This window comes from Pipistrellus kuhlii, unplaced genomic scaffold (assembly GCF_014108245.1).
Source record: "Pipistrellus kuhlii isolate mPipKuh1 unplaced genomic scaffold, mPipKuh1.p scaffold_m20_p_27, whole genome shotgun sequence".
Classification (NCBI taxonomy): domain Eukaryota; kingdom Metazoa; phylum Chordata; class Mammalia; order Chiroptera; family Vespertilionidae; genus Pipistrellus; species Pipistrellus kuhlii.
The window spans coordinates 2,476,313-2,504,280 of NW_023425526.1; the positions used below are offsets into that span (position 1 = coordinate 2,476,313).

At 45.0% G+C, this 27,968-nt stretch overlaps 1 protein-coding gene across 9 annotated transcripts; it reads left to right on the forward strand.

The window, feature by feature from the left end:
* The first annotated feature begins 658 nt into the window (after positions 1-658).
* LMAN2L (lectin, mannose binding 2 like) lies at positions 659-27,397 on the forward strand. Of its 9 annotated transcripts, none has more exons than XM_036453941.2 (9): positions 686-863; positions 1,970-2,088; positions 5,722-5,839; positions 6,697-6,779; positions 19,173-19,205; positions 20,189-20,350; positions 20,436-20,550; positions 25,853-25,972; positions 26,295-27,397. In XM_036453941.2, the coding sequence occupies exons 1-9, from the start codon at positions 698-700 to the stop codon at positions 26,435-26,437; spliced, it is 1,059 nt and encodes a 352-aa protein (XP_036309834.1). In that variant the 5' UTR covers positions 686-697; the 3' UTR covers positions 26,438-27,397. The 9 variants fall into 9 exon arrangements, with proteins under 9 accessions (XP_036309833.1, XP_036309834.1, XP_036309835.2 ...); XM_036453942.2 differs by lacking the exon at positions 26,295-27,397 and adding an exon at positions 26,122-26,288 and having other exon boundaries at positions 739-863; XM_036453944.2 differs by lacking the exon at positions 686-863 and adding an exon at positions 1,750-1,824.
* The last annotated feature ends 571 nt before the right edge of the window (positions 27,398-27,968 follow it).

The following is a 27,968-nucleotide window of genomic DNA, read 5'->3' on the forward strand; positions in this document are numbered from 1 at the left end:
CGCTCTACCGCTGAGCCAAACCGGTTTCGGCATGTGCTTTCAGTTCTTTAAAATTGTGAAGGTTTTTGTGGAGTTTTGCTGTTTTGACCCACACTATCTTGGCAAATGTTTCTTTTGCACTTTTAGAGCATGTCTTCTGCTATTGTTGTGTGTGGTTTCTATTAATGTCATCAGGTCAAGTTGTTCTATAGTGATGTTCAAGTCTTTTATAAATTTGCTAATTTTCCTTACAATTTTCCCTCTACTTCAACTGTTTGTCTATTTCTCCTTTCAGTTCTATATCATCCTGATTGATGGTTAGTTCTGCACAGAGGAGAGGGTACTATGGCACAGAGGTTAGAACGTCTGTGTGCAACAGAAAGAAACATCTTATATCTTTAAATCTACTTCAGATCACCAAAGAAACATTTTATCTTTTAAAATTGTCTTTAGCTTGCAGAGAAAAATTGAAATCACTACCAATCCCAGCAGGCCTAGCGGAACTCAGGACAAATGCAAATAAGAGAATCCAGGCACTTGACCACGCCCCCTTCCTGGGTTGGCAAGGCAACGGATACCAAGCCAGCCAATCAGTGAGATGCTCACCTGCGGGGGCGGAGAATCGATGAGAGCCAATGGGACGCGGGGCAGGTAGTCCTGTGGGCCAATGGCTTGTGAGATGGGGCGGGCTTTTAGTGAAGGGGCAGTAGTGAGAAAGATGGCGACTCTGGGCCCCTCTGGGTGGTGGTGGCGGCGGTGCCGGTGGCGGTGGCGTCTGTCTGCTTGGGATGGGTCCAGGGTGTTGCTCCTTCTCCTTTTGTTGGGGTCTGGGCAGACGTTCGAGTACTTGAAGCGGGAACACTCGCTGTCGAAGCCCTACCAGGGTGAGGCGCCCGGGACGCGGTGGTCGTGCATGGGGAGGGCTTGGGGACCTGAGAGCCTCGGTAGCGGCGGGCGGCGACGGGCTTCGTGGCCCGGCCACTGCCGGCGATGGCCAGGGGCCCACGGGGACTCCCGCGGAGTTTGGGAGCTCCGGGTCCGAAGGGCAGGGGTCAGCCTCCCTCCCACGGCGCCGGAGGTCCCAGCGGGTCCTCCCTGGGCCGGGGCTCGGCCTGAACGGGAGGGAGGGGAGAGAGCTGCGAAAGGGGCGAATGATGGAGGGCCACTAGCCAGGAGCCAGTCTCCGGATGGAGTTATGGAGGCACCAGAAGTAAAGCAGGAGGCAGAGCTGGGGCAGAACTTGGCTCAGCGGAGAAAGAAGACAGAAAACACCTGTTCTTCTCCAGTTCGGGAGTCCTGTTGATGGAAGGGGCTGGCACCTCTGCTCTGTTGGAATTCATAGATTCGTAGGCACAGCTCATCAACCAGAACATTTATGTAGGCTCCAAAGAGGACCAAGTCAGTGCAGTTGGCTTAACCACAAGCCTGTTTCCCCACCGCAGTATAGGTAGGGAGACAGCAAACAAGCAAACAGACTCCCAGTGGGAGAGCACACTCACCACTGCGAAGGGTGATTATTTGTTCACTTAGTTAGCAGATGCACGGTGTGTGTGTGTGTGTGTGTGTGTGTGTGACCATTGTGTGTGTCCCTGCTAATGCTGTGGGTTATAGACACAGCTCTCACTCTGAGCTATAGTCTGATGTATCTGCTAAAGCCATGCTTGGATTGTTTAAAAAATGTGATTAAGCCCCAGAAGCCTGAGGATCAAGCTCTTTTTGGTTTACTCACAATTAAAAAGGGAAGAATAGATCTGAGCTATGGTTATCCGGGCATGGAGTGTTGGATAACGTGCTTTGGGGTCTTCACTTAAGAAGGGCTTTGTGAAAAGAAGCTGTAGAGAGATGGTAAGGATTTAAGATTTATGAGCGCTAGGTGGGAAATTGACATGAAAGGGGGAAAGAGATGACTGCAGCTTTTGGAGGGCCTTGTGGTGGCTTTCTGAACAGGTTGGTGGTGAAGAGTACAAACAGATCTACTTTCTCCCTGTAGGTGTGGGCACTAGCAGTTCCTCATTGTGGAATCTGATGGGCAACGCCATGGTGATGACGCAATATGTCCGCCTTACTCCAGATATGCAGAGTAAACAGGGTGCTCTCTGGAACCGGGTGGTAAGAATCTTCCTTCCTCCTGTGTTGGTGACCCAAAAAGTCCGCCAGAGGAATATTGGCTTAGTTTTACTGTCTGTATTCTGTGGTTATTAAAGGCCTTTATTTCAGAGGTTATGATGCCCTTCATAATGAAATCAGATATTTAGAGAAATGCTCTCTATTGCCCTAATTATAGCAAACAGTTCATTTAAAAATATATATATTTTATTGATTTTTTACAGAGAGGGATAGAGAGTTAGAAACATCAATGAGAGAGAAACATCGATCAGCTGCGTCCTGCACACCCCCTACTGGGGATGTGCCCACAACCAAGGTACATGCCCTTGACCAGAATTGAACCTGGGACCCTTCAGTCTGCAGGCTGACGCTCTATCCATTGAGCCAAACTGGTTTCGGTGCAACCAATTCATTTTTATTCTGTTGTCTAAAATGTCTTTAATTCAGACTTGAGAGTATGACTTCTTGGAGGTTAATAACTCATGTTTAGTTACTTTGCTTTATAAAGTAAAAGACTGGTCTTTTAAAAAATATATATATTTTATTGATTTTTTTACAGAGAGGAAGGAAGGAAGGATAGAGTTAGAAACATCAATGAGAGAGAAACATTGATCAGCTGCCTCCTGCACACCCCCTACTGGGAATGTGCCCGCAACCAAGGTACATGCCCTTGATCGGAATCGAACTTGGGACCCTTCAGTCTGCAGGCTGATGCTCTATCCACCAAGCCAAACTGGCCAGGGCAAGACTGGTCTTTTAAATGTATCAGGAACTTCCTCCTAGTTTCTCCCCCTCCCATGTGAATTCACTTTAAGGAGTCTAATTTTAAGTTTTATTGTCATGTGAGCCGTTGGTCATTTTATCTGTCCTTCTCTGGACCTTTTCTAGCTACATTGCCTTCCTTTGAGGGATGGCGGCAAGAAGTGAATGCAGGATTCCTGGTGCGGCTGATTTTGTACAAGTGTAAGATGATGCTTTCTTTTTGGTTTCCAGGGCTTTTTTGAAATCTTTTATGACCGCTTTACTTTTGGGAATGGCCGTGGCATTCTTGAATACTTTTGGGTTCACATAAGACCTCACTTTTTCATGTTTTTTTAATCATTAGTTTTAGATAAGTGAACCCCAGAAAAGAGCACTATTTCTCCTCCTAGCTCATTTTTATGTGCAGAGAATTCGAAAGGAGCAGAGGGAGAAGAGAAATTTCTACATGAGCCATCTGCAAAAGCTGGCCCCCCCAGGCTGTAGCGCTGAGCTTGTTTCTGGACAGTGTATGGTGGTGTGTTCTGGAAGAAGAGTTGAGGGCTGCCAGTTGAAAGACTCGGGTCCCAGAGGTAGCTGTATGATACACCCACTGTGAGCCCTAGGCGGTTAGTTAACATCTCCGTTTTTAGTTTTTTCCATCTGTCAGATGCACTTCATAACACCTATTTTACATGCCCACCAGAATTGTTGTGAGGATAGACATGAAAAAGCTTTGGAAAGCTAAAGTAGTTACAGAAATGTACGTTGTTATGCCCTACATCTGTTTTAAGGTGCATTCATTGATGGAGGTCTCTGGGTTACTAAATTATTCTATCCAGGGTTCAAAACTTTGTTGCTGTCTCTACATAACTCATAGCTTGTTCCTGGACAGTGTATTCTAGTCTCTGGTTTTCCTGCCCTTTTTCAGATTCTCTGCTACCTGTATTTTAAAAAAGATTTTTATTGGTTTCAGAGAAGAAGGGAAAGGAAGAGAGAGAGATTGAAACATCAATGATGAGAATCATTGATTGGCTGCTTCCTGCATGCCCCTTTCTGGGGATCAGGCCCGCGAATTGGGGATGTGGCCTGATGGAATCTTGGTTCATAAGCCTACACTAACCTCTGAGCCTCACAGGCCTGTCTACCTGTATTTTTTTATAACTGGCTATTAGAAAGAACCTTGGAGTTGATTCTGAGTTATTTGGGTAGGAAGCATTGGTTTGAGCAGTGGGTTCTCAAGTTTGGCTGTCTATTGGAGTCAGTGCCTGGATTCCACCCCCAGAGATTCTGGTTTAATTGGAATTGGGTATGGCTTGGGAATTGGGGTTTTTCCTTGAAGCTCTTCAGGTGAACCATTGTTAGACATAGTCCTGATCAAAACTGTATAGCGTTGTGCTCCAGGAGGCCAGAGAGAAGTGGCAGACACCTCTTGGCTCAGTATGAACCTCTCGGGCCTTGCCCTCTTCCCAGGGACATCATACCCACCTCTCTGGCTATGGGGCAGCTTTCTGCCACTGAATTTCACTCTTGCCCTGAAATTTAAATGTAACAGCATAAAGATGAGGGTTAGCTGTTGGAGAATTTAGAAGTATCCACACACCTTTCATTTGGAATATGTACTCCTAATACTAACACTTTTGGAAGATTTCCCAGAAATTAAACTGAGAGCCAGAACAGTCTATTTGGAGAGCCACTGGCTGAACCCCATTGGTCTATCTGCTCCTCCTCTTCTTTCTTCATGGTGAACTTGAACCAGGAGCCTCTCTAAATCAAATACCCACTCTGGTTTCTATTAGAAAGTGTTTAACTATTTTAAAAAAATCTTTTTATTGACTTAGAGAGGAAGGAAGAGGGTGAGAGAGGCAGAAACATTAGTGACATTAACAAGAGAAACATCCACATCAGTTGGCTACCTTCTACATGTCCCCTATCAGGGATCCAGCCTGAAACCCTGGCATGTGTCCCAACTGGGAATCGAACTGGCAACCTCCTAATACATGGGTTGATGCTCAACCTCTGAGCCACACTGGCCAGGCATGTTCACTATTTAGAGCACTCACCTCCATTTCTCCAAGGTTTGCTCCACAATTCAGAAGAAGAAATAGGAGTCACACCTTGAAATTTCCCCCCCAGAGGCTATCCCTGTGGTGAGGTTGGGAGTGATCTCCTTTGGTGCATTTTTGCTTCCTGGCCATGAGCATGAGGTTTGGGGGATTGTAACTTACCCCTTCTCAAGGGAACTCCAGCTTATCCCTCCCTCAGCTTGGCATAGGGCCATGTCCAATTAATTAGCATTGTGGATAGCATCTGCTAATTATTTCTGGAAACCTTTGCCTAATGACTTCATTTTTCTTACTCTTTTACAATGAATTAGGTTTTGACCTTCCTTTAAAGTTTAAGCTACTTAGTTGTTTATTTTTAAAATTCTTTATTATTGAAAGCATTGTCTCCTTTCCCCCATTGTAAATGTAAGCTTTTTTGATCCTTTCTCTCAGAGGGGTGATCTTAACCTGTAGCTGAGTTAATTCAGCCACCTGTACTCTACAGGCTGAGACGCTTTGCTGGATGGTGTATGCCCATAGCAATCTCACATGGCATTTTGGTGTCTTTCCTAACTTTGGAGTTCTGTCCTATTTCTATTGGGAGATGTTGAAGAAAATTTGGAGTTTTATTCACTTTTTGTATTAAATCTCATATACAGTTGAATGGCTCTATTTATTTAATGTTATGACACAAACACTTAGCAAGTCTTAGATTTCAGTTTTAACCTGTAGCCTCGTGTTACATGCATTTATGTTTTCCTAGTCTGTAGACTGCTGCTGAGGGCTTCAGTCGTTTTGCATTTCATACTCCTCATTGATCCCAATGTGTGTGTGTGTTCTTTTCTCACTTCAGCCTTGTTTCCTGAGAGACTGGGAGTTGCAGGTGCACTTCAAAATCCATGGACAAGGGAAGAAGAATCTACATGGGGATGGCTTGGCAATCTGGTACACAAAGGATCGGATGCAGCCAGGTATTGGGACCCTGAGGTTTGGGGGATTGTAACTTACCCCTTCTCAAGGGAACTCCAGCTTATCCCTCCCTCAGCTTGGCATAGGGCCTGGATTGCTCTTGTATAGGGTGTCACTGACATGCTTTTCCAAGTGTCCTCTTTTTGAGAAGGGTATGTCCCTACATATCAGCAGTTTCCCCTCTCCCTTGATATCTGTGGATGAAGACTGGCCCTGTCTAATCTCTAGAATGGGGTCTGTGTCCTCAGAAGGAGCAGAACTTGACTCCTCCTGGGCTGATTTCTTACGTATTAGTTCCTTCTTATTTCCCTGTGAACCCACCTGGCCCGTTGACGAGGGGAAAGCACTTGCTCTCTTGAACACTGATGACTGGGTGAGCAGATCCTTCTGAGCCTCCACAGTGACCCATTCAGCACTCCTGAGTTGGGAGAAGAATGTCTATTTCCCCCATGTTGTGTGGGAGCCATTGCCCAAAGCAAATGGCAAACTCCACCTCATTGAACCTATCTCCTTTGCAATAAGAAGTCAAACTTGGGGATTTAGATCTCTCTTGGGGCGTAGTCATCACCAAGTGTCTGTGAGGCAGAATTCTTTAGGGGCACCTTAGCAGCCAGTCGGGATCAGGGCGCAGCTAAACAAGGTTGCGGTGGCTTCTCTCTTTCCCCTGCCTTCATAACAGCTACTGCTGTGTCCTGGGTGCTCGGTACAGGCCATGCACTTTCCTGGGTGCTTTTACATGTTTTCTTGTCTTAATTGAGGCCTGAGAGTCATTTGAATTTTACCTTTTCCTCCATCATAGTGAATATTATTCCTTTATCTTGGCTTTATTTCATGTTCATCATCTGTTCTCTCTCTCTAGGGCCTGTGTTTGGAAACATGGACAAATTTGTGGGGCTGGGAGTATTTGTAGACACCTACCCCAATGAGGAGAAGCAGCAAGAGGTAATGGCAAGTGTCAGAGCTCAGGACAGCCGCATGGACATTCCTGTCCTCTGCCAGGAATGCTGTGCAGGAGGGAGCAGAGGGCTAGGACGTGAGGGGTTCACTTCTACTCTTCGTCTTTCGAACTTTAGCAGTCAGTGTGTTTCTTAGGGCTTTTTCTAGAGAGAAGAAGAGCTGTGGATGGGGCACAGTCCTGTGGGAATGGGGCTGTCTCTTTAGCGTTAACAGTGTTCTGTTTTGTCCACATTAGGTGGTTGCTGGAAGTGAGCATGCTTGGCTGGTTGGTGACGTGGCTACTAGGCCAGCACCAGAGCAAGCTGATGCACGTCACTCACCTGGTGACTTCATATGTCACTGCCGTGACCTCCTGCAGTTTGTTCACCCTTTCCAGCATCTTTTTCTTCTTCCTTTTCTCAGGAAGCTTCTTGTTTTTTGTTAACAGACCCTAAGGTTTCTGTAGTATGATATTTTCTTAGGCTACCAGCAGGTTGGTATTCACTGCCTGATGGCCCTATCATCAGGTGGTGGGAACATGGTTATGACAGGTTTTTGCTAGGCATCCTGTGGCTAAATAATATTTCGCAGGAAAGGAAGGATTAGGAATGGAAGTAGAATTCACTTTATTTTTACCCCAAAGGTTTATGAAATATTTCAAACTTATAAAAAATTGGAAGAACAGATCATTGTATATTTAACAACCAGATTCAACAGTTTTTAACATTTCCCACAGAGTTCACCTAGAGCAGTGTTTTTCAACCTTTTTTGGGCAAAGGCACACTTGTTTCATGAAAAAAATCACGAGGCACACCACCATTAGAAAATGTTAAAAAATTTAACTCTGTGCCTATATTGACTATATATAAAGTAATTCTCTTGAATAGGAATCAAATAAACACAAAGAAAGTATTTTATAATTACTTTATTATGAAATATTGAAATATTAAGTAAACAAAATAGTGAAAAATTATAAAATTCTTGTCTTGTCTGCACCTATGGCACACCAGGGAACATCTCACGGCACACTAGTGTGCCGCGGAACAGCGGTTGAAAAACGCTGACCTAGAGGATGTGGAAAGTGAGCCCTGAGTTAGGAGAATAACCTTTTGTTGTGAGTCAATTCAGAGTTGTTTGTGGGCCCCTCTTAACTCCACCATCATCACACCCTGGGAATCTTGAGCAAGACCAACATGGTCCTTGCACTCAGTAGCGCTGATGTGTGAGAGTCCTGGTGGGGGAACATGGGATGTAAAAGTGAAGCTATAGCAGCAGCATCTAACCTGGGGCGGGGGACTTTGGTGGTGGTGGAGTGGCGGTGGGGAAGACTTTTTCCAGGAAATGACATGTACTTTAAAGTCTGCAAAATGAGGAACCGATGTTTCATGCTGAGGGAAAAGCACGTGTTAAGGTGATGAAGTGAGAGAAAGGACAGTGAGTGTGAGGGCACACAGGGGGATCAGAGAGAGATGAGGCTAGAAAGTGAAACGGGGCCAGCAGCCTTGCCACGTTGCACCATTCCAGGGGCCACCGTTCATATTGATTCTTTTGTGTTGACCCTGTTGTCTCCTGGGCATGTTAACTGGACACTGGGCTTGAGCACTGTCTCTTGGGTGGTTGTGGTTTGGTGTTTAGAGCAGCATCAGAGCACGGGTGTGTGTGACTCATCCTCACCGTGCACGCTGTGGGGCCAGCTTCGGAAGGGTGGTGTTCCCGTTAAGGAACGACTGTGTTCTAAGGCGGTAAGTGCATTAAAGGATTTTAATGAGGGGCATGTCGTGACTAGGTTTGCCGTTGTGCTCAGGAAATAGTGGTCGGTACAAATGCATTTGAGTAAGAGGCCTGGGCTGCAGGGCCTGACCAGAGTTTTAAACCTGCCTCTCTGTGAATTGTTCAAATTGTCTTAGCTTCCGTTTCACCATGAGGTACTATTAATTCTGATTTGAGAGGGGATACATGGGTTTATTTTGTAAGGAGAGTAGCCATTAATCAGAAAAATTAGCTGCAGATGGTAAAAAGCAGGACTTCTTTTCTGGCTAGCTGTTATGGTTCTCACTCCCAACTGCACATTGGAATTCCCTAGAGAGCATTTTGAATTCTGATGTCCAGGCCCAACCTCAGAGAGTCGCATGCCATTTGTCTTAGATAAAGTTTAGCCAGCCTTACTTTTCAGAGCTCTCCAGGTGAGATACATGTACAGCCAGGATTGAGGAGCTCTGGAGTCCTTGTTTTCTTATTTATTTATTTATTTAACAATTTTAAAAGTAAAATAAAATTTAAAAAAACGAATAAAAGCAAGTTTTTGTTTACTCATGCTTGCCATTTTACAGATAGTTTTAATCTTCATCAAATCCTTATAGTCAGTATTATTTTTCCCGTTTTACCTATGAGAAGCTCAAAAAAGGTAGTACCTAAGTGTCTTGCTCAAGATAACAGCCAACATAAGGTGGAGTCGGATTTTGAGCACAGGTTCACCTGACTCCCGAGGCTGTGATTTTAGTTCTGCCGGCTGGATTTCCTTGAGAACGGAGAAACTCATCCTCGTGAGCTGTGCAGTGTCAGTACGTAGATCTGCTCCCTGCGGAGAGTATAGGAAGTGCACTCCTACCTCCCAGCAACTGGAGGCTAACATCAGATGTATTTTGTTAGCAGCATGATTTACTATATGATACAAATTGTAAAGGTGTCAGCCATTGTTCCATGCATTTTTTGTTGTTGTATTATTTGCTTATCAAAACAGTACTTTGGGGTGTATGTTATTTTTATCTCTACATTATAGGTAAGAAACTAAAGTCCTGAAAGGCTAAAAAACAACCTCAAAAACTTGTTAGTGACACACAAGTAATGGGTTTGTGTTTTTAAAAAAATACATTTTTTATTTCAGAGAGGAAGAGGGAGAGAAAGATAGAAACATCAATGATGAGAGAGAATTATTGATTGACTGCCTCCTGAATGCGCCATTCTGGAGAACAAGCCTGTAACCTGGTCATGTGCCCTCACTGGAAATCAAACCTTGAACTCCTGGTTCATAAGTCAATGCTCAACCACTGAGCCATGCCAGCTGGGCCAGGTAGTGGGTTTGAAATCAGAGAGCACATTTCATTATTTTGATTTATTATTTTGAGCACATAAGAATAGAGTGACATATGGTGCCTTTTAAAAGCTTGCAAATGTCATGTGTAAAGATGTGCCGGATGAGGCGGAGAAAGAGGCTGCAAAAGGGGTTTTGAACAATTCATCAAATTCCTTCAGTTGCCGCAGTGAAAACGTTTCTCTGGTTTCTGTTACCTTGTCACCAGAGTACACATGGCCTTGTTGCTCAGCTCACTTCCTACTACATTTGTCCACCAGGAAATACTGGGAAAATGCTAGCAACCATTAACGCACCTGAGAAAGGGTTTAGGCTTGGCTATCTGCATCAGGACAGATTGTCCAAAGTAACAATTTCCTCACCAGCGAAATAGGGATTGCAGTTTAGTAAGTAGGTCAAGAGAGTGCGTATTTGGAAGTGCAGGGTACTACCTGTGCCATAGTGAGGTTGGCAGATCATAAATCATTGTTAAAATAACACCTGAAGAAATATAAAATCTGGATAGATAAGTAAAGAGATTGAGTTAGTAATTAACAGTAACTCAGCCCTACCCGGTTCGGCTCAGTGGATAGAGCCTATGGACTGAAGGGTCCTGGGTTCGATTCCAGTCAAGGGCACAGATTGTGGGCTTGATCCCCGGTAGGGAGTGTTCAGGAGGCAGCCGATCAATGATTTCCTCTCATCATTAATGTTTCTTTCTCTCCCTTTCCCTTCCTCTTTGAAATCTATAAAAACACATTAAAAAAAAAAAAAACACAAAAAACCTCACAAAGAAAAAAAAAAGCCCAGGACTAGATGGTTTTACTGATAAATTCTACCAGCCGAGACCGGTTTGGCTCAGTGGATAGAGCGTCGGCCTGCGAACTGAAAGGTCCGGGTTCCATTCCGGTCAAGGGCATGTACCTTGGTTGCGGGCACATCCCCAATAGGGGTTGTACAGGAGGCAGCTGATCGATGATTCTCTCACATTGATGTTTCTAACTCTCTATCCCTCTCTCTTCCTTTCTGTAAAAAATCAATAAAATATATTAAAAAAAATTTCTAACGAACATGTAAAGTAGTATTAATATGGAATTCTTCTCAAACCCTTACAAAATATAAAAGGAAGGGACACTATCAACTCATTCTTTGAGTTGGTATTACCCTGATATTAGCACTAGATTAGGACATCATAAGAAAACTACAGACCAATATCTTTATGAATACAAATGTAAAAATTATCAACAAAATACTGGCAAGCCAAATCTATTAATATATAAAAGGGATTATACATCATGACTGACTGTATTTATCCTAGAAATTAATGTTTGGTTTAATATCTAAAAATTAATATGATAGATCATATTAATAGAATAAAGGACAAAAACATTTGATCATAGCAATAGATGTAGAAATAAGTATTTGACATGATATAATACCTCTGTGATATAAAAGCACTCAAATCAGGAATAGATTGGACTTCCTCAACCTGATAGAGGGCATCTGTGAATGACTACTGTATTTAATTGTAAAAGACTGAAATCTTCCCCCTAAGGTCAGGAACAAGACAAGGATTCTGCATTTGCCATTTGTATTCAACACAATCCTGGATGTTCTAGTCAGGACAGTCAAGAAAATAAAAACATCAAGATTGGAAAGGTAGAAGTAAAACTTTCTATTAGCAGATGACATTATCTTCTATATAGAAAATTCTAAAGAATCCACAAACTATTAGAACTAATAAATGAATTCATCAAGGTTGTAGGACACAAGATCAACATACAAAAATCAGTGTATTTCTATATATTTGCATTGAACAATCAGAATATGAAAGTAAGGAATTCCATTTACACTATCATCAAAAAGGAATAAAATACTTAGGCATAATTTAACTAGAAACCAAAGGCTTAGAAGTAAATATTTTTAATATGTATATATATTTTATTGATTTTCCACAGAGAGGAAGGGAGAAAGAGAGAGAGAGCTAGAAACGTCGATGAGGGAGAAATATCAACCAGCTGCCTCCTGCACACCCCCTACAGGGGATGTGCTTGCAACCAATGTACCTGGGACCTTTCAGTCCGCAGACCTACGCTCTATCCACTGAGCCAAACCGGTTTTGGCTTAGAAATAAATTTAAGAAAACTCTGAAAGCTATGATATATTGTTGAAAAACTTTAAAGATTAAATAAATGGAAAGATATTCTGTGTCATGAATTGGAAAACTTAATACTGTTAAGATGGTGATACGCCCCACATTGATCTACAGATTTGATGCATTCCCTGTGTATCAAAAGTTGACAAGCTAATCCTAAAATAAAAAATTCAAGAGACTCAGAATAGGCAAAATAATCTTGATAAAGAAGAGCAAACTTTGGAGGAATCACCATTATTGACAGTATTACAGATGTCCCCCATTACCTCCTTTTTGCCTCCACCCATGAGCAATTGATTTTTGATAAGGGTGCCAATGGGGAAAGAATTATCTTTTCAACAAATGGTACTGGGACAACCGGGTTTCCACAGGGAGAAAAATGAAGTTTTTTCAACCTTACCATGCACAAATTTTAACTCAAAATATACCAAAGAACTAAAAGCTAAAACTATGAAACTCATAGAAGAAAACAAGATTAATTTTTCATGACCTTGGAGTAGGCAATGGTTTCTTAGATACAATACCAAAAACAAAAGCCACAAAAGAAAAAAAATTAGATAAATTAGAAACTTGTGCTTCAAAGGATACTATCAAGGAAGTGGTAAGACAACCCACAGACTGGAAGAAAATATTGGAGTAAATGTAAATTATATATCTGACAAGGGACTTGTGATAATTCTTTATATGTTCTAGATACAACTCTAATGAAAAAGACAACCCAATTAAAAAATGGCCAACACACCTGAATAGATATTGTCTCCAACAAGATACATAGATTGCCAATAAACACATTTAAAGATGTTCAACATCTGCAGCCACAGGGACATACAGGTGAAAACCACAGCCCTGGTTACTGGGCTCTGTTGAGCATTGTTCCATGTGCCAAAAAGTTGCAGGTTTGATTTCTGGTCAAGGCATATACCTGGTTGTGCGTTTAATCTCCAGTCAAGGTGGGTGTGGGAGGCAACCGATTGATGTTTCTCTCACATCGGCGTTTCTCTTTCCCACTCTTCCTCTCTAAAAAAGTCAATGCAAGCATTAAAACCCACAGTGAGATGTCACCTCACACTCACTTGTATGGCTAAAATGGAAAAGACAGATGATGACAAGTGTTAAGGCTGTGGAGTAATCGGAACCCTCATGCACTGCTGGTGGGAATGTAAATGGAGCAGTTGTTTTGGAAAACAGTTGGGCAGATCTTCAAATGCTTAAACGTACAGTTCACTTAATCCAGCAATTCTATTCCTAGGTGTATACTTGAGAGAAATGAAAATATATCTACATAAAAAACTTCTACGTAAATGTCATAGTAGCATTATGATCATAGCCGAAAAATGAATACAACTCAAATAATGAGTGGATACACAAATACGATGTATCCTTACAATGGAATATCATTCAGCATTAAGAAGTGAAGCACTGATATGTGCTCCAATGTGGATGACCCTTGAAAACATGCTAAGTGAAAAAAGTCACAAAAGACATATTTTATGATCTCGTATGTACCAACTGTCCAGACAGGTTGATCTGTAGGGCAGAAAGTACATGAGTAGTTGCCTGAAGCTGAGCTAGGGTGCGAGTGGAGAGAGTGACTGCTAGTGGGCAGAGGGTTTCTTTTTGGGGCAGTGAAATGTTCTAAAATTTGTTGTAATCACAGTCCTAACTCTGAATATACTAAAGCCGGGGGCCTTCTCATGCTGCCCAGTGAGGTGAGAATCTCACTGACATCACTCTATGTAAGATGGATCTTGCTGAGTTATCCTGTCACCTTTGTACCAGATTCCTGCATAAAGGGTTAGTTGGATGAAGATTACTGTAGGACCAGTGATTTAAAAAATTTTCTAAGCCTGAAAAATGGCTTCTGTGTGTTCCACCAGAGTCCAAAGGGAGGGTTGGATGGAGGAGTGAAGGGAGATGCTGCAGAAGGGGCATTTGTTTGTTCTTTTTATATTAAAGCTCATTATAGAAAAATCAGAAAAGGCTAAAACAAAACATGCAAACAACTTTTTAAAAGCAAAACATTGCATCACATGAAGATACCATTTAAAAATTTTTTCATTTTAAGTTTTTTAGATACATAGAAAAATTGAGAAGATGGCAAATACTAGATTCAGACTAATCTTTTAAAAATTTGACATAGTTTCAGACTTATAGATAAATTATAATATAAAGAATTCAGGGTGTTCTTTTTGCAGATTCCCAAAATGTTAATGTCTTATTACATTTGCTTTGCCTTTTTTGTTGCTAATCCTCACCAAAGGATATTTTTTCCATTGAGAGAGGATGGAAGGGAAGGAGGGAGAGAAACATTGATTGGTTGCCTCCTGCATGCACCCTGACTGGGGCTGGGAGAGCAAACCTACAATCCAGGTACATGCCCTTGACCAGGAATCAAACCCAAGACCCTTCCATTCACAGGCTGATGCTCTACCCACTGACTCATCCTGGCAGAGCACTTTGCCTTTTCTTTTACCTTTGTGTGTATGTGTCTGTATCTGTGTCTGTCTGTCTGTCTGTCTGTGTATATTTTCCTGAGCTAAGGAGCAAATTGCCTTTCTTTAAGATGCTCCCTTTATTCTAAATACTTCACTTGTTTTTCCTAAACACAAGGAATTCTCTTACATAACCACAGCACAGTGATCAAAATCAGGCACTTAATATTGATATCAACACTACTGTCTAATTTACTGACCTTATTCAGTTTCGCCAGTTGTCAGGTCTGCCCTTCATGGCAAAAGGAAAGCCCGATGCCGTGGTGCATTCAGCTGTGTGTCCTTCCACCTGGCAGCGTCCCCAGTGTTTCTTCATGTTTCAGGTGGAGATCTAGCTTTTTGTTTCGTATCTCACAGGAAATACTAGGCGTTTCTCCATGTTGGTAGATGGTGAGAGCCGTGTAGCTCTCACTGAGTGACTGAGCCAGGACTCGGCTCCGGCTGCCTATTTAAATCCTGCTTTCACTCCTCAGTTCCTGTGTTCGAGCTCTCTCTCTTTTTTAATCCTCACCGGAGGATATGCTTCTTGATTTTAGAGAGAGGAAATGAGAGAGATGGGGGGGGGAGGGGAGAGCGCAATAAGAAAACATTGGTTGGTTGCTTCTTGTATGCAGCCTGACCAGGATCGAACCCCCAATCTAGGTATGTGCCCTGACTGGGAATCAAATTCACAACCTTTTGGGGTATGGGATGATGCTCCGACCAGCTGAGGCGCACGGGCCAAGGCAAAGCCTATTAAACCAGCTGTGTCCTCTTAAACAAGGTTTCTTCCCTGTGAATGGGAATGCCAGTGCTATCCCCGAACGGGCTGTGATAATCAGAGGAATGCGATGTGCTCGTGACTGACACAGTGCCTGGCCCACAGGAAGCCCTCAGAAAGCGCCAGCTGGTCTCCCCACTAGCTGACACTCACAAGGGCCACCCCGCAGGGGTCTGCGCAGTAGCCCTGTGGCTCCGTTCTCTCCCACCCTGTGTTTCTTCATCTCTGTCTAGGTTCAGGGAGCAAACTCGGCCAGCTTACTCAGCTGCAGGATGGCTTAGTTGGAAAAACTGCCCTAAAGAGTGGCTCCCAAGTTCATGAGCTCCTGTCGGTTGGAGACAGTTTCACTGGTCTGAGTAAGAGCAGTGAGGTGACTTTTGATAGATGCTAAATGTTTATTATGACTTTATGTATTTCTATTTTTGACATTAAAATGTTCTTTTAGAAAAATGATATTTATAAAAAAAAGTGATGTTTATAAGGATGGTTGTCTTGTCATTGTATTTTAAGGTATTTAGTAGGTCAGAAAACCACAAGGTAAACCTGTTAACCTCCAAAATATTTTTGGAGGTTTTATTGGTCCATGACAAGCCAGTGGTCTGGGAATTACTGCCCTAAACGATGTGTTTAGCATTGTGGGTATAGATGAGAACCTGTAAACAATGTTCCTACCTGGAATTCATTCATTTAGTCATGAACGTTTATTATTTATTGACTCCCTCCTGAGGCCGGACACTGTACCAGATGCTTTCCACGTCTCATTTCGTCTTCATCATTACCCTGTGTGCCGTGTGTCCTCCCTGCTTCCGGCAGGAGAGGGTCTCCCCTGGTGGAGTGGCGTGGTCGCGGTGAGAACAGCTCTCCCTGCTGATAGGCCAGGCCTGCTCTGTTCTGTTCAGGGGTTCACAGCTCGTGTGCTTCGGGTCTGGGAGTTTTAGCACAGGGTTCGAAACCCACAAGCCCACAGGTCTCCTTTCAGTCATGATATGTTGAAGGAACAATTATGTGTGGGTGCCCTTTTAAAAAGCAGCCTTGCAGTACAAAAACGTGAAAGCATTTCTCCACCTCCAGACGGCGATTTACACAATAGGCAGGAGTTCCTCATTTTTGGTGACTCTTCAATTATGATTGAAACTGCCACCTTTGCCCAAGTCATTGTAATTCTCCAGCCTCTGGTCCCAGCTCCATGAAGGCTGCCTTCCAAGGAAAGGAACGACTGTTAGTGGGTCCCCAAGAGACACTTCCCGGACTCCTGACTGGGCATGGAAAGTAAGGTGCATTTAAATACTCATTCATGTGAGGGCACGGTCAGAGGCCATGAGTGACTGGAGGAGACAGGTCAGCTCGAAAGCTGTGGGGCTGTGTCCAGTGTAGTGTTTCTTAAATTTGGCTGTACATTGTAGCTATCTGTGTTGCTTTTAAAAAAAAATAATAAGCCTGTCTCCTACTCTAGACCTGCTGAGGCGACTGTAACTGAGGAACATGTAGGTGCCGCTTAAAGCTCCCTCAGTCGCCTCTGTTGGGATATTGGGTGCCTCACCAGCCTGGGACCAATGAGCCCCCTTCAGGTGGAGGACAGTTCTAGGCAGTCAGGAGTTGGTAAATGAAGCAAGCCTTAGGATCATCGGAGCCCTAGGGCATTGCTCCTCCCTTCCTTTCCCTAACTGTTCACTTAGGACTTTCTTAGCAAGCCCATTTCTGTAAAGCGTTTGGTGACGCACTCACCAATCTGTTCTAGACTAGAGCAGTGATTTCCAACCTTTTCATCTCAGAGCACATAAACGAATTACTGAAATTCTGCAGCACACCAAAAAAATATACTTTTTGCCAATCTGACCAAAAAATCAGAAGGTATAATTTAAAAATATGTAAATATGTATTTTTAAAAAAACATTTTTTATTGACTTAAGAGAGGAAGGGAGAGGGAGAGAGGGAGAAAGAGAGGAATATCAATGATGAGAGAGAATCATTGATCGGCTGCTCTTGCATGCCTCCTACTGGGGATCAAGCCCAAAACCTGGGTATGTGTCCTTGATTGGAATCAAACCCAGGACCCTTCAGTCTGCAGGCTAATGGTCTATCTATTGAGCCAAAACAGCAAGGGGGGGGGAAAAAAGTATTTTTATTGATTTCAGAGAGGAAAGGAGGGGAAGAGAGAGAGAGAAACATCAATGATGAGAGAGAATCATTGATTGTTTGCTTCCTGCATGCCCCACACGGGATTGAGCTCAGAACCCGGGCATGTGCCCTGACCAGGAATTGAACCATGACCTCCTGGTTCATAGGTCTATGCTCAATAACTGAGCCACATTGGCCAGGCCAGAAGGTATAATTTTGATCCATTTGCACCGGACAACTATTGCTGTGTAGCTGTTGTCTTTTTAAAAAAATAGATTTTTATTGATTTCAGAGAGGAGGGGAGAGGGAGAGGGAGATATAGAAACATCAATGATGAGAGAGAATCATTGACTGGCTGCCTTCTGAACATCCCTACTGGGGGTCAAACCCGCAACCCGGGCATGTGCCCTTGACTGGAAGTGAAGCCAGGACCCTTCCCTCCACAGGCCGATGCTCTATCCACTGAGCCAAACCATCTAGGTTTATTGCCATTTTTTCATGTGACAGTCTAAGGGAAAAGAGATCAATGTCCCTGACTAAATGCTCGGGTATTGCGTATTTTAAAAATCTTTGTGGCACGCGGTTGAAATCTCTGTTCCAGATGACAGAGGTAGAAGAGTGCCTTTGGCAGTTTATCGTCACAGATTCATTTCCTCTCCTGTTGTAGTCCTGTACAATTTCACAGCTGGGAGCTGCTCTGAGGCCCACCCTAAACTCCTTACAGTGGGATCTGGCTCCTGCCCATTCCTCACTAGCTGAGTTTCAAACACCTGTGTCTTCTAGTCCACGGATATGCCAAAGTCATGCTGCTTTGGGGACTGCCTCCAACTACCTGGCTCTCAGCTCTTGTCTCCTTATTGGTCTCTATTGGATCACCTCTTCTGTTCTCATCCCAGTATTTATCACAGTCTGAAATTTTATTTACTTAGAATTTGTCTCCTCCACTTTATTGTCGGCTCCATGAGAGCAGGTACTGTCTGTGTTGTTTCCCATTGAACCTAAAGCATCTGGAACAGTGCTGGCTGGAAACAGGTCTCAGGAAGCATCAGGAAGGAACGCTTTGTGCTCTACACCCTTCCACACCCTTTTCGTAGGTGGGGCTGAACTGAGCCAGTGTGGGTATCTCTTGTTGCTAGCACTGGAGCAAAACTATCCTTGAACCACCTGCCATGTTTCAACACTGCCACGGAGCTTTGCCTTGCCCACATGTTATAGGTTATATGTTTGGAAATATATGTCCACAGGCTAAATTAGAGGGTAAATGATCCCTTTGGATTCATGTTCATTTCACAGCCTCTCACGTGCTGGGCTTTTTGTCTTCTGGGCACTAGCTATATCCTGAGATCCTGGACAGTAAACAGCATCTTGAATTTGGAAGAACTTAGCGATGTCTCTCTCCTTGCCATAGAAATACTGCAATCTGGGCACAAAGTTTGACCTGACCTGGCTCTCAGAGACATGAGTGGGGCCTGCTTGGGTGGTGTAGTGCTGTGTGTTTTTAAAGCTTCTGTAAGCTTCAGGACCTGAGAGAGGTCCTCCCACAGGACTTCTTTGCAGTCCTGGTCATAGAAACACCTCCTCTCCTCATAATGTACAAGCACCTGTGCATATAGTTTTGCCTATAATTCTGAGAGACACAAGGACTTGAGTGCCCTCCATGGACCCTAAATTTCTGTTTAGGGATTGAGACTGGTTTGCTCACCCACCTCTGCTGGGTCTTGGCTCTCCGATGACTGTTTCTTTCTGACTTGGTCTCCTGTCTTCTGTGCCCTCTCTTGTTTTCAAACCTGTTGGACCCTCTCAGGCCCAGAAGAGGCGATATTCTCCAGGAATCCAGGTATTCAGTTCTTGACCCACCATGGCCATCCTTTCTTCCCTGTGTGCTCATCCAACATTAGCTACTGTTTAAAATCCATGTGGCTCTCGAGAGTCATCAGTCTCTGATTGTGAGTGCATCTTCACCTGCATGCTGATATTGGGGACAGTGTGGAACTCACCAAGTGGCATGTGTCATGTGATCTCTTCTTCCACCTGCACTGCCCAGCACTGGGCTTGCTCTGAATTCCTAAGGAAGATGTGCTCCTATAATTTTGTTGAAGGTAGAGGGCCTCTGAAGTAGGGTGGGAAAGTGGGTGGGATCTGGGAGAACTTTGCTCTGTGTGTTATTGGGAGAGGTTGTGGCTGAAGCTTAACGGGGCTGGAAGGTGTTTTGGCTAAAACAGTCATGTTGGCTGGAGAACACCATCCAGCAGCCTGATTCTTTTTGAGTCCTGGTCCATTTGGCATCATGTGCTTATAGGATTTTAGAATTTGAAAGGAACTGTCCTGAATGGAAAGATTTTCCTCATCAAAAGGTATTTTCAGGATACCTGTTGTGTGCAAAACACTCAGGGAGTGGGAGGTTAGGGGGAAAATATGCTAATGTGGAGACATGTGAAAAAGCATAACAAATTATTTTTTCTTAAAAGAGTTTACATGGCAGTTGGGTAGATAGGTACGTAAACACAAAAAGCCGCTAGTGTGGGGCAAAAGAACAGTGCAAAATGGTGTTCTCGGGGAGGAGGTTAGAGCCTTAGAGGGACCATGTTGGGACCCGTCCAGGCTTTTGCAAGGAGGATCCCTGGAGCCAAGGCCAGAGTTAGTCGCTTCCTGGGCCACATCACTGGAGTGTGGGGTCTAGTGGGTGGTTAGTGATGAGGCTGGGCTATTGTCCGGTCGCTGTATGTGCTCAGCTTGTATATGCAGTTCTTGTTGCTCTTTGCACAGGCTCCTGAGAGTCCTTTCTCATTGTCCTCTGCTTTTCCTTCCCTGCCTTCCCAGCGGGTGTTCCCCTACATCTCCGCCATGGTGAACAATGGCTCCCTCAGCTATGATCATGAGCGGGATGGGCGGCCCACAGAGCTGGGGGGCTGCACGGCCATTGTCCGCAATCTCCAGCATGACACTTTCCTTGTGATTCGCTATGTCAAGAGGCATTTGACGGTGAGTTGGCACCAGTTGGCAGTATGGGCTGTCTGGCTCCTGCTCCCGGGGCCTGGTCCTGATTCCTCTCTTCTTTTTATTCTAGATAATGTTGGACATCGATGGCAAGCATGAGTGGAGGGACTGCATTGAGGTGCCCGGGGTCCGCCTGCCCCGGGGCTACTACTTTGGCACCTCCTCCGTCACCGGGGATCTCTCAGGTACGCCCACTGCACTGCTCATTCGCCCTGACTGAGGTCATGTCTCAGTGGCCAGGCCGCGGTGAAGCTTCTGGAGGCAAGATCCAGACAAGCACTGGAAGATTCTGGAAGTGCTTATCTTTCTGCATTCTCGTACTCAGATTCCTTAAGACCCCAGGTCTAGGCTTGCCTTGGACAGCTGTCCTAGGAGATGGTTGGGGCTACGGGAAAGTAGTGTTTGCCTGTCCTAGGAGCCCACTCTCCAGCTGTGTTTTGAGCTCTGCGCTTTTCTGACTCTGGTGCCACCTTTCTAGTCCGCTTCCTCCCTCCCACTCCTAATGTACTTAGTTCCCCTTCTCTGAACAAGGCTTCTCCGTGACTCTGCCGTCCTCCTTGACTCTGCCATCCCCCCAGGCCCAGTTTTGTGCTCAGACTTCTGGGTTTCATGTGTAGAGATGCTCCCGTTTCCAGCCATTCCGCTCTGAACACACTGCCCTGGACCCATGTCTCGACCGTGCATTAGCACTCTCCTAGTGAGAGTGACTCTGTGTCCCTGCCTGCGTGACACTCTGTTCTCAGTCCTGGCCCTGTGTCCTCTCGTCAGCTCTTTTGACCATGTGCCCCTAAGGTCTGTGCCACTGACAGTACCCTCTGCTTTTCTTTCCTGTCTCCTCCGGCTTCCTTTCTCCTTGTCCCCATTTGTTCTCCCCTGGCTCTAGTCCCAATCATAACATCATTTGAAAAGAGGTAAAGAACCAAACTCTTGGGATTTTTTGAAATAATTTATTATGAATAAAGCTAATAGGAAAAGGGAAACACCCATCTGAAATGGGCAACAGCTGCTTGGTTCCAGCATCATTGCCAAGAGCAAATGTGGGCCCAGTGTGGCCATGCTGTCAGTTTTTCAAGAGAAGCTGGGAATCTGGATTTTTAAAATGAAATATTTTTTAAATCATGGCTTTTTTTAAAAAGTCAACTTTATTGAGATGTGCTTTCCATACAACAGAAGTACATAGTTGGAAGAGTCTGCTTTTATTATTGATTTCAAAGAAGAAGGAGAGGGAGAGAGAGATAGAAACATTAATGATGAGAGAGAATCATTGATTGACTGCCACCTGCACACCCCCCACTGGGGATTGAGGCTGCAACCTGGGCATATGCCCTGACCGGGAATCGAACCGGTGACCTCTTGGATCCTGAGTCGATGCTCAACTGCTGAGCTATACCTGGCTGGGCAAGAGGGTTTTTTTTGTTTTTTTTAAAAATAAATCTTTATTGTTCATATTATTACAAATGTTCCTCTTCCCCCCCCCTCCATTGCTCCCCTCCACCAGGTTCCCATCCCACCCTCTGCCCTTTCCCCACCCCCTATTGTCCTCATCCATAGGTGCACAGGTTTTGTTCAGGCTCTTCTCGCACCCCCCACTCCCCTTTTCCCCAAGAATTGTCAGTTCACTCCTCTTCCATACCTCTGATTCTATTATATTCACCAATTAATATTGTTCATCAGGTTTTTTAATTCCCTTGGCTTTTAGTTTCACTTATTGATAGTTATGTATTTGTTGATCATAATTTTTATCTATATCTTCTTCCTCTTCCTAAAGAACCCCTTTCAGCAATTCATATAATTGTGGTTTGACGGTGATGAACTCCTTTAGCTTTTTTTAATTTGTTAATCTCTTTATCTGGCCTTCAATTCTGAGTGATAGCTTTGCTGGGTAGAGTATTTTTGGCTGTAGGTTCTTGCTATTCATCGCCTTGAATATTTCTTGCCATTCCCATCTGGCCTGCATGGTTTCTGTTGAGAAATCAGCTGATAATCATATGGGTGCTCCTTTATAGGTAACTACCTTCTTTGCTCTTGCTTCTTTTAATATTCTCTCTTTGTCTTTTGCTCTTGGGACTTTAATTATGATGTGTCTTGGTGTGTTGCTCTTTGGATTCCTTTTGTTTGGGGTTCTGCGGGCTTCCTGGACTTGTAAGTCTGTTTCTTTCCCCAGGTGGGGGAAGTTTTCTGTCACTATTGCTTTCAGTATGTTTTCGATATCTTGCTCTCTCTCATCTTCTGGGACCCCCATAATTCTGATGTTGGTTCGCTTGAAATTGTCCCAAAGGTTTCTTACACTATCTTCAACTTTCTGGATTCTATTATCTTCTTGCTTCTGTGGAGGAGTGTCCTCTGGCTCTTTGTGTTCCAAATCTTTGACTTGATTCTTGCGATCTTCCATTCTGTTTTTAGGACTCCATAAAATATTTTTTATTTCAGACAATGTATTCTTTATTTCTAGTTGATCCCTTTTCATATCCTCATAGGTCTTGTTTATTTTATCGGCCTTTTCTAGGAAATTTTTGAAAAACCTTATAAGCGTGGTTTTGAACTCTATATCCAGTCGCTTCTTGTCCTCCATTTCTTTTGTTTGTGATCTGTTTCCTTGTCTCGGCATATTTGCAGCTTCCCTGAGTTGGTAGGGTGGCTTTGTGTGCTAAGGTGTCCTATATGGTTCAGTGGGTCAGCTTCCCAGTTACCTGAGGTGGACAGTCTTGGTGTAGCCCTTTGTGGGCTGTGTGTGCAGTCTTGTTGTTAAGCCTTGCTTGTTGTTGGTATCACTGGGAAGCGTTGATCTCCAAGCCGATTGGCTATGAGGATCAGAAGTGTCTCAGCTCAGCTAGGAGGGTTTCTGTATTCCGCTTGGATGGGGCGGAGTCTCGGAGTGGCACAACCAAGCTTTGGTGAATCCCGAAGATTGGTTGCAGGCGTACGCACCTCTTTGGTATAGGTGCATACAAGCTTTGGATTCCTGTCTGCCCCTCCCTTGGAGAGTCCTATTCGTGCCAAATGAGAAAGCTAGCCAATGGAAGGGATTCTGTGCTGCGCTTGGATGCGGTGGAGTCTCAGGGTGGTGCAGACAAGCTTTAGTCAGCCCCTCCCTACGAGGGTCTGGTTTCTGAGTCCCGCAGTAATGGCCGCTGGCTTCACACACCTCTGAAAGATCTCTGCCCACTGCCTGACAGTCTGGCCTCTCCCTGTCTGGGACTGTCTATCAGAGCAATAGGGTGGTTCTGTTTTCCTCCCGCACAAGAAAGCCAGCCGCGCATTAGCTGTCCGCCCTCTCTGTGTGCAGGGAGTAAGCCAACAGCGAACTCGGCCCGCCCTCTCCACACTCCACAAGCAAGCTGGAAGCGAAGTCTGGCGGCCGCCTTTTCGCGCGCACAGTTCACCGCACCTTCACAGTTCCTGAGGTTCAGTGTGCCTTCTCTCTCCTTCCCATGTGGTAGAACCTCCTCTCAGCCAGCCATCCGGTGCTTCAGGGCAATGTTTCCCCTGTTTTCCAGTTCTAAATTCAAATTTGTTGTGGTAGGCTGCATTCAGTCTACCCTATGCCGCCATCTTGGTTTCTCTGGGGCAAGAGTTTTGACAAATATTTACACCTGTGTCATGACCTCCATAGTCAAGACAGAGTGTTTCCGTCATTGCTAGAAGTCCCGGTGCCCCTTCACAGCACTCCGCCCTCACCTGCTCTCCCTGGCAGCCAAGGGCTGAGTACTGTGCAGAAGGCTGAGGCTGTGGGCAGAGGTCCCTGGGCCGAGGCACAGAGGCACAAGCTTTAGATCTTTGCTAGGTAATCTTGGTATGTATTTCAAGTTGAAATGTCTTCTTTGCATTTTCCTTTAAGTTTACATGTTTCTAGAACCTGTCAGTTAACTTCCTGGTACGATTTTCAATGGGAGGTTGTCAGAAATGACCAAAGAGACTTCAGTCATTTTTTGTTTACCCTAAGGAATCCTTTGCTCTGGGGTTTTGGTGGTAATACCTAGGTTAGTGAGTCTGTTCTCTGCCCGTAGAATGTCCCTAAATAGAAATTCTCTCTCTTAAAGTCTTTCTTGTTGACACCTTACTGTTAGGCATTGCGTTTTGAAATGGCTGAGAAAGTGAGATACCCTCTAGCCGTCCCAGTCATTGGTGTCCCACATTGTGAGGAGCAGTGCCCTGTATTTTATTCTGTCCATGGCTCCCACTCAGTCCTGACAGCAAAAACCTCACTGAAGGCAAACCCAGTTTTTCAGAGTTTGCTAATGGTTTGCTAACATTTTAAATCTAAGCAGGTGTGGGTGCCATTCTAGTCATAGAAATGGCAAGAAATCCAGCCAAGTAGCCATACCTTCGTGGCATTCAGATTTGTGGTCTCAGAATCTCCACTGAGAGGAACAGGAGCTTCTTGAAGAAATGGCAGATCTATGGCAAGAAGTGTGCAAGTGGGAACTTTTCAGAAAAGCAAGGAAGCTATCAAGAATTACTGGGCCCTTGCCAGTGTGGTTCAGTTGGTTGAACGTCATCCTGTGCACTATAAAGTTGCTGGTTTGATTCCCAGTCAAGGCACATGCCTGGGTTGTAGGTCGATCCCCCATAGAGGGTATGCTCTCACATCCCTTTCTCTCCCTGACTCTTCTCTTCTCTCTTAAAGAGAGAGAGAGAGAGAAAAGAAAGAAAAAGAAAACAAGCCAATAAAATATTGAATAAAATAAAATAAAAATCTTAAAAAACTTCTGGATTTGTGAAAAAAGACTCAGAAACCAACTTGCATTGGCTCCCACTGGAACAAAATGGGTGGAGGTGAGCATCAGTAAGATGTACAACCTCAGGGTATTGACACATGTCAAATGTGTTTGAATTGATGAGTTTATAACGATGCTTTAAAAAGAGAGAGCTCGTCCAGCATGGCTCAGTGGTTGAGTGTCGACCTATGAACCAGGAGATCAGGGTTCAATTCCCAGTCCAGGTACATGTCTGAGTTGTGAGCTCAATCCCCAATGTGGGTGTACAGAAGGAGCCAATCAATGAATCTCATCATTGATGTTTATATCTTTCTGAAATATATATATATTTATGAGAAACAGAGGTTGCAATTATTTTTTTCAAGGTCACTGCTAGTTAGCTGTGGAGTTGGAAGCTTGAGCCAAGATACTCCAAGATAACTCTTTAAAAAAAAAAAAAAAAAAAAAAATATATATATATATATATATATATATATATATATATATATATATATTTTATTGACTTTTTACAGAGAGGAAGAGAGAGGGATAGAGAGCTAGAAACATCGAGGAGAGAGAATCATCGATGAGCTGCCTCCTGCACATCCCCCACGGGGATGTGCCTGCAACCAAAGTACATGCCCTTGACCGGAATCAAACCTGGGACACCTCCCCCCCCCCCCCCCCCCCCACCTCTGGTCCACAGGCCGATGCACTATCCACTGAGCCAAACGGTTTTCAGCCAAGATTACTTTTTTTGAGGGGGCTTGAGCAGTACTTTTTCCTTTAGACAACCATGACATCATTTCCATGAAGCTATTTGAGCTGACAGTGGAGAGAACCCCAGAAGAGGAGAAGCTGCATCGAGACGTGTTCTTGCCCTCGGTGGACAACATGAAGCTGCCTGAGCGTGAGCATGGAGACCCTGGGAGATGGCCGCGGTGGGAGGGTCGCAGTGCTGGGCGGGCCAAGGGACCCACCCACAGCTGGCAGGGCTGTCTCCTTTGTCCTTCCACGGAGGGATATGGAGCACTGGCACCTCTTGTCACTTGTCTTCAGGTTACAGATGGGCAGGAGGTGGCGGCTTCGTTTTTGGATTAAAGCAGCTGGAAAGGGAGAGTCTGAGTTCTGTCTCCCAGAATGGGTGCTGGAACCTGGGCTTCAGCTTGGTGGTGGTCTTTCCTAATGGGTAGGCTGCCAGGGACTGACTTGCTTCTCTCTTGCTTCCTCAGTGACAGCCCCGCTGCCGCCCCTAAGTGGCCTGGCCCTCTTCCTCATTGTCTTCTTCTCTCTGGTGTTTTCCGTGTTTGCCATTGTCATTGGCATCATACTGTACAACAAGTGGCAGGAGCAGAGCCGAAAGCGTTTCTACTGAGCCCTCCTGCCGCCACCCCACTGTGGCTGTTTCCACAAGGTGTGGGAGGAACAGGCGCTGGCCTGACCACACAGCCCAGTGGTCTCCATTCTCCAGCAGCTGGTCAGGGACTATGTTCTGTCACTGGAGCTTTGAGTTCAGGGACACCGTATTCCCATGGTCATCTGTGAGAACCTCTGACTCTGGTTCAGGAAGCCCACCACCGAAGGGCAATGCTGTGTGATGTGCCTTTCCCTGCAGTCCGTCCACTGGGATCTCAGAGGGTGGAGACAGCATCTCCTGTATGATGCCAAGATTACAGAAAAGAACTTCATAGCCCAGGATGCCTTGGTGTTGGACTCAGGACCCCCGTGCTTCTTGATTAAATCTGCAAAGGATGGAACACTCCTCATGCCTTCCCGCCATCCGTCCATTTCGTTTTTGCTTTTGGTCTAAGCCTCTGTCCACCTGAGCAGCTCTCCTTGGAAATCTGGGCGGAGGCTTCTCCCTCCTTTTACTGTTCTCTTCACATGCAGCCTGAGATTGAGAAGACCTTCCACGCCTGTCTGTGGGAGCCAGCGCTGCAGACAGACATGTTGCACTGATCCTCACTAGGTGTCCGCAGGGAAGGCTTTCTGCTTCGGCCCGTTGCTCTAGCCTTTGCTTGTCAGCGTAGATCCTGGTTCGGTTGGCGTGTTTGTGATCTTCCCAACGAGGCTCTTCCATTCGGCCCTCAGTCTTGTTTGGCTGGAAGTTGTTGTGCAAGTCAAGAGGAGCTTGGAAGATCTCATGGATGAGTGGGATTAACTGACACAGACCTGCTCCAGGATTTGACACCAGAAGCAACATTTGCTGAGTGACCTGACCACATGGAGATGTTTCTGGACCAACGGGAGCCTGCTTAGCTGCATGTTTTGTGTCTGTCGTGGTCTTTGGAGTCTTACTTTGGGTATCCAAAATGTAAGAAAACTTTTTCTTATAGCCTCGGCCTGGATACTCCCCAGGAGGAAATCAGGCTTATTTTTCTTGAAGGATAAGAAAGTTGCTGTTCTCTGGGGTCAATAGGCTCTCTTCACCTGTGCCTGGAAGAGTTTGTTGTCATGGAGCAATAGAGCCTGAGTGTCATCCTCCAGGGGTCAGCCCTCTTTCACTGCCCATTGGGAAGGGGTCACATGCCGCTCGTTCACCTATCTGCCTGTGATGAGACTGGTGGATAGAGGGCCCGGAGCTGAGCGCTCCTAGCCTGTAGCCTAAGGGAAACTTGTAAAATGGCTGATGGAAACCCAGCATGAGCTTCTGACTCATGTTCTTCCTTCTAGGCGTGGGTTTAGGAAGGCTCCAGGCCTTTTTGCTGAGCCAGTTTTTGCTCTGCCTTTCCTCCATTGTGAAATCCTCAGCTCAGCCAGAATGAAAGGAGGGTCCCTTGGCTGGGTGTGGTCTCTGTCCTCTTGGGCTGGCTTCTAGCCTTCCAGGTGCTTACTTAGGCATCGTGGGCAGGAACACGCCCCGCAGGCGGGATTGAGGTGGGATCTGCCTAGCTCTCCCCACCACA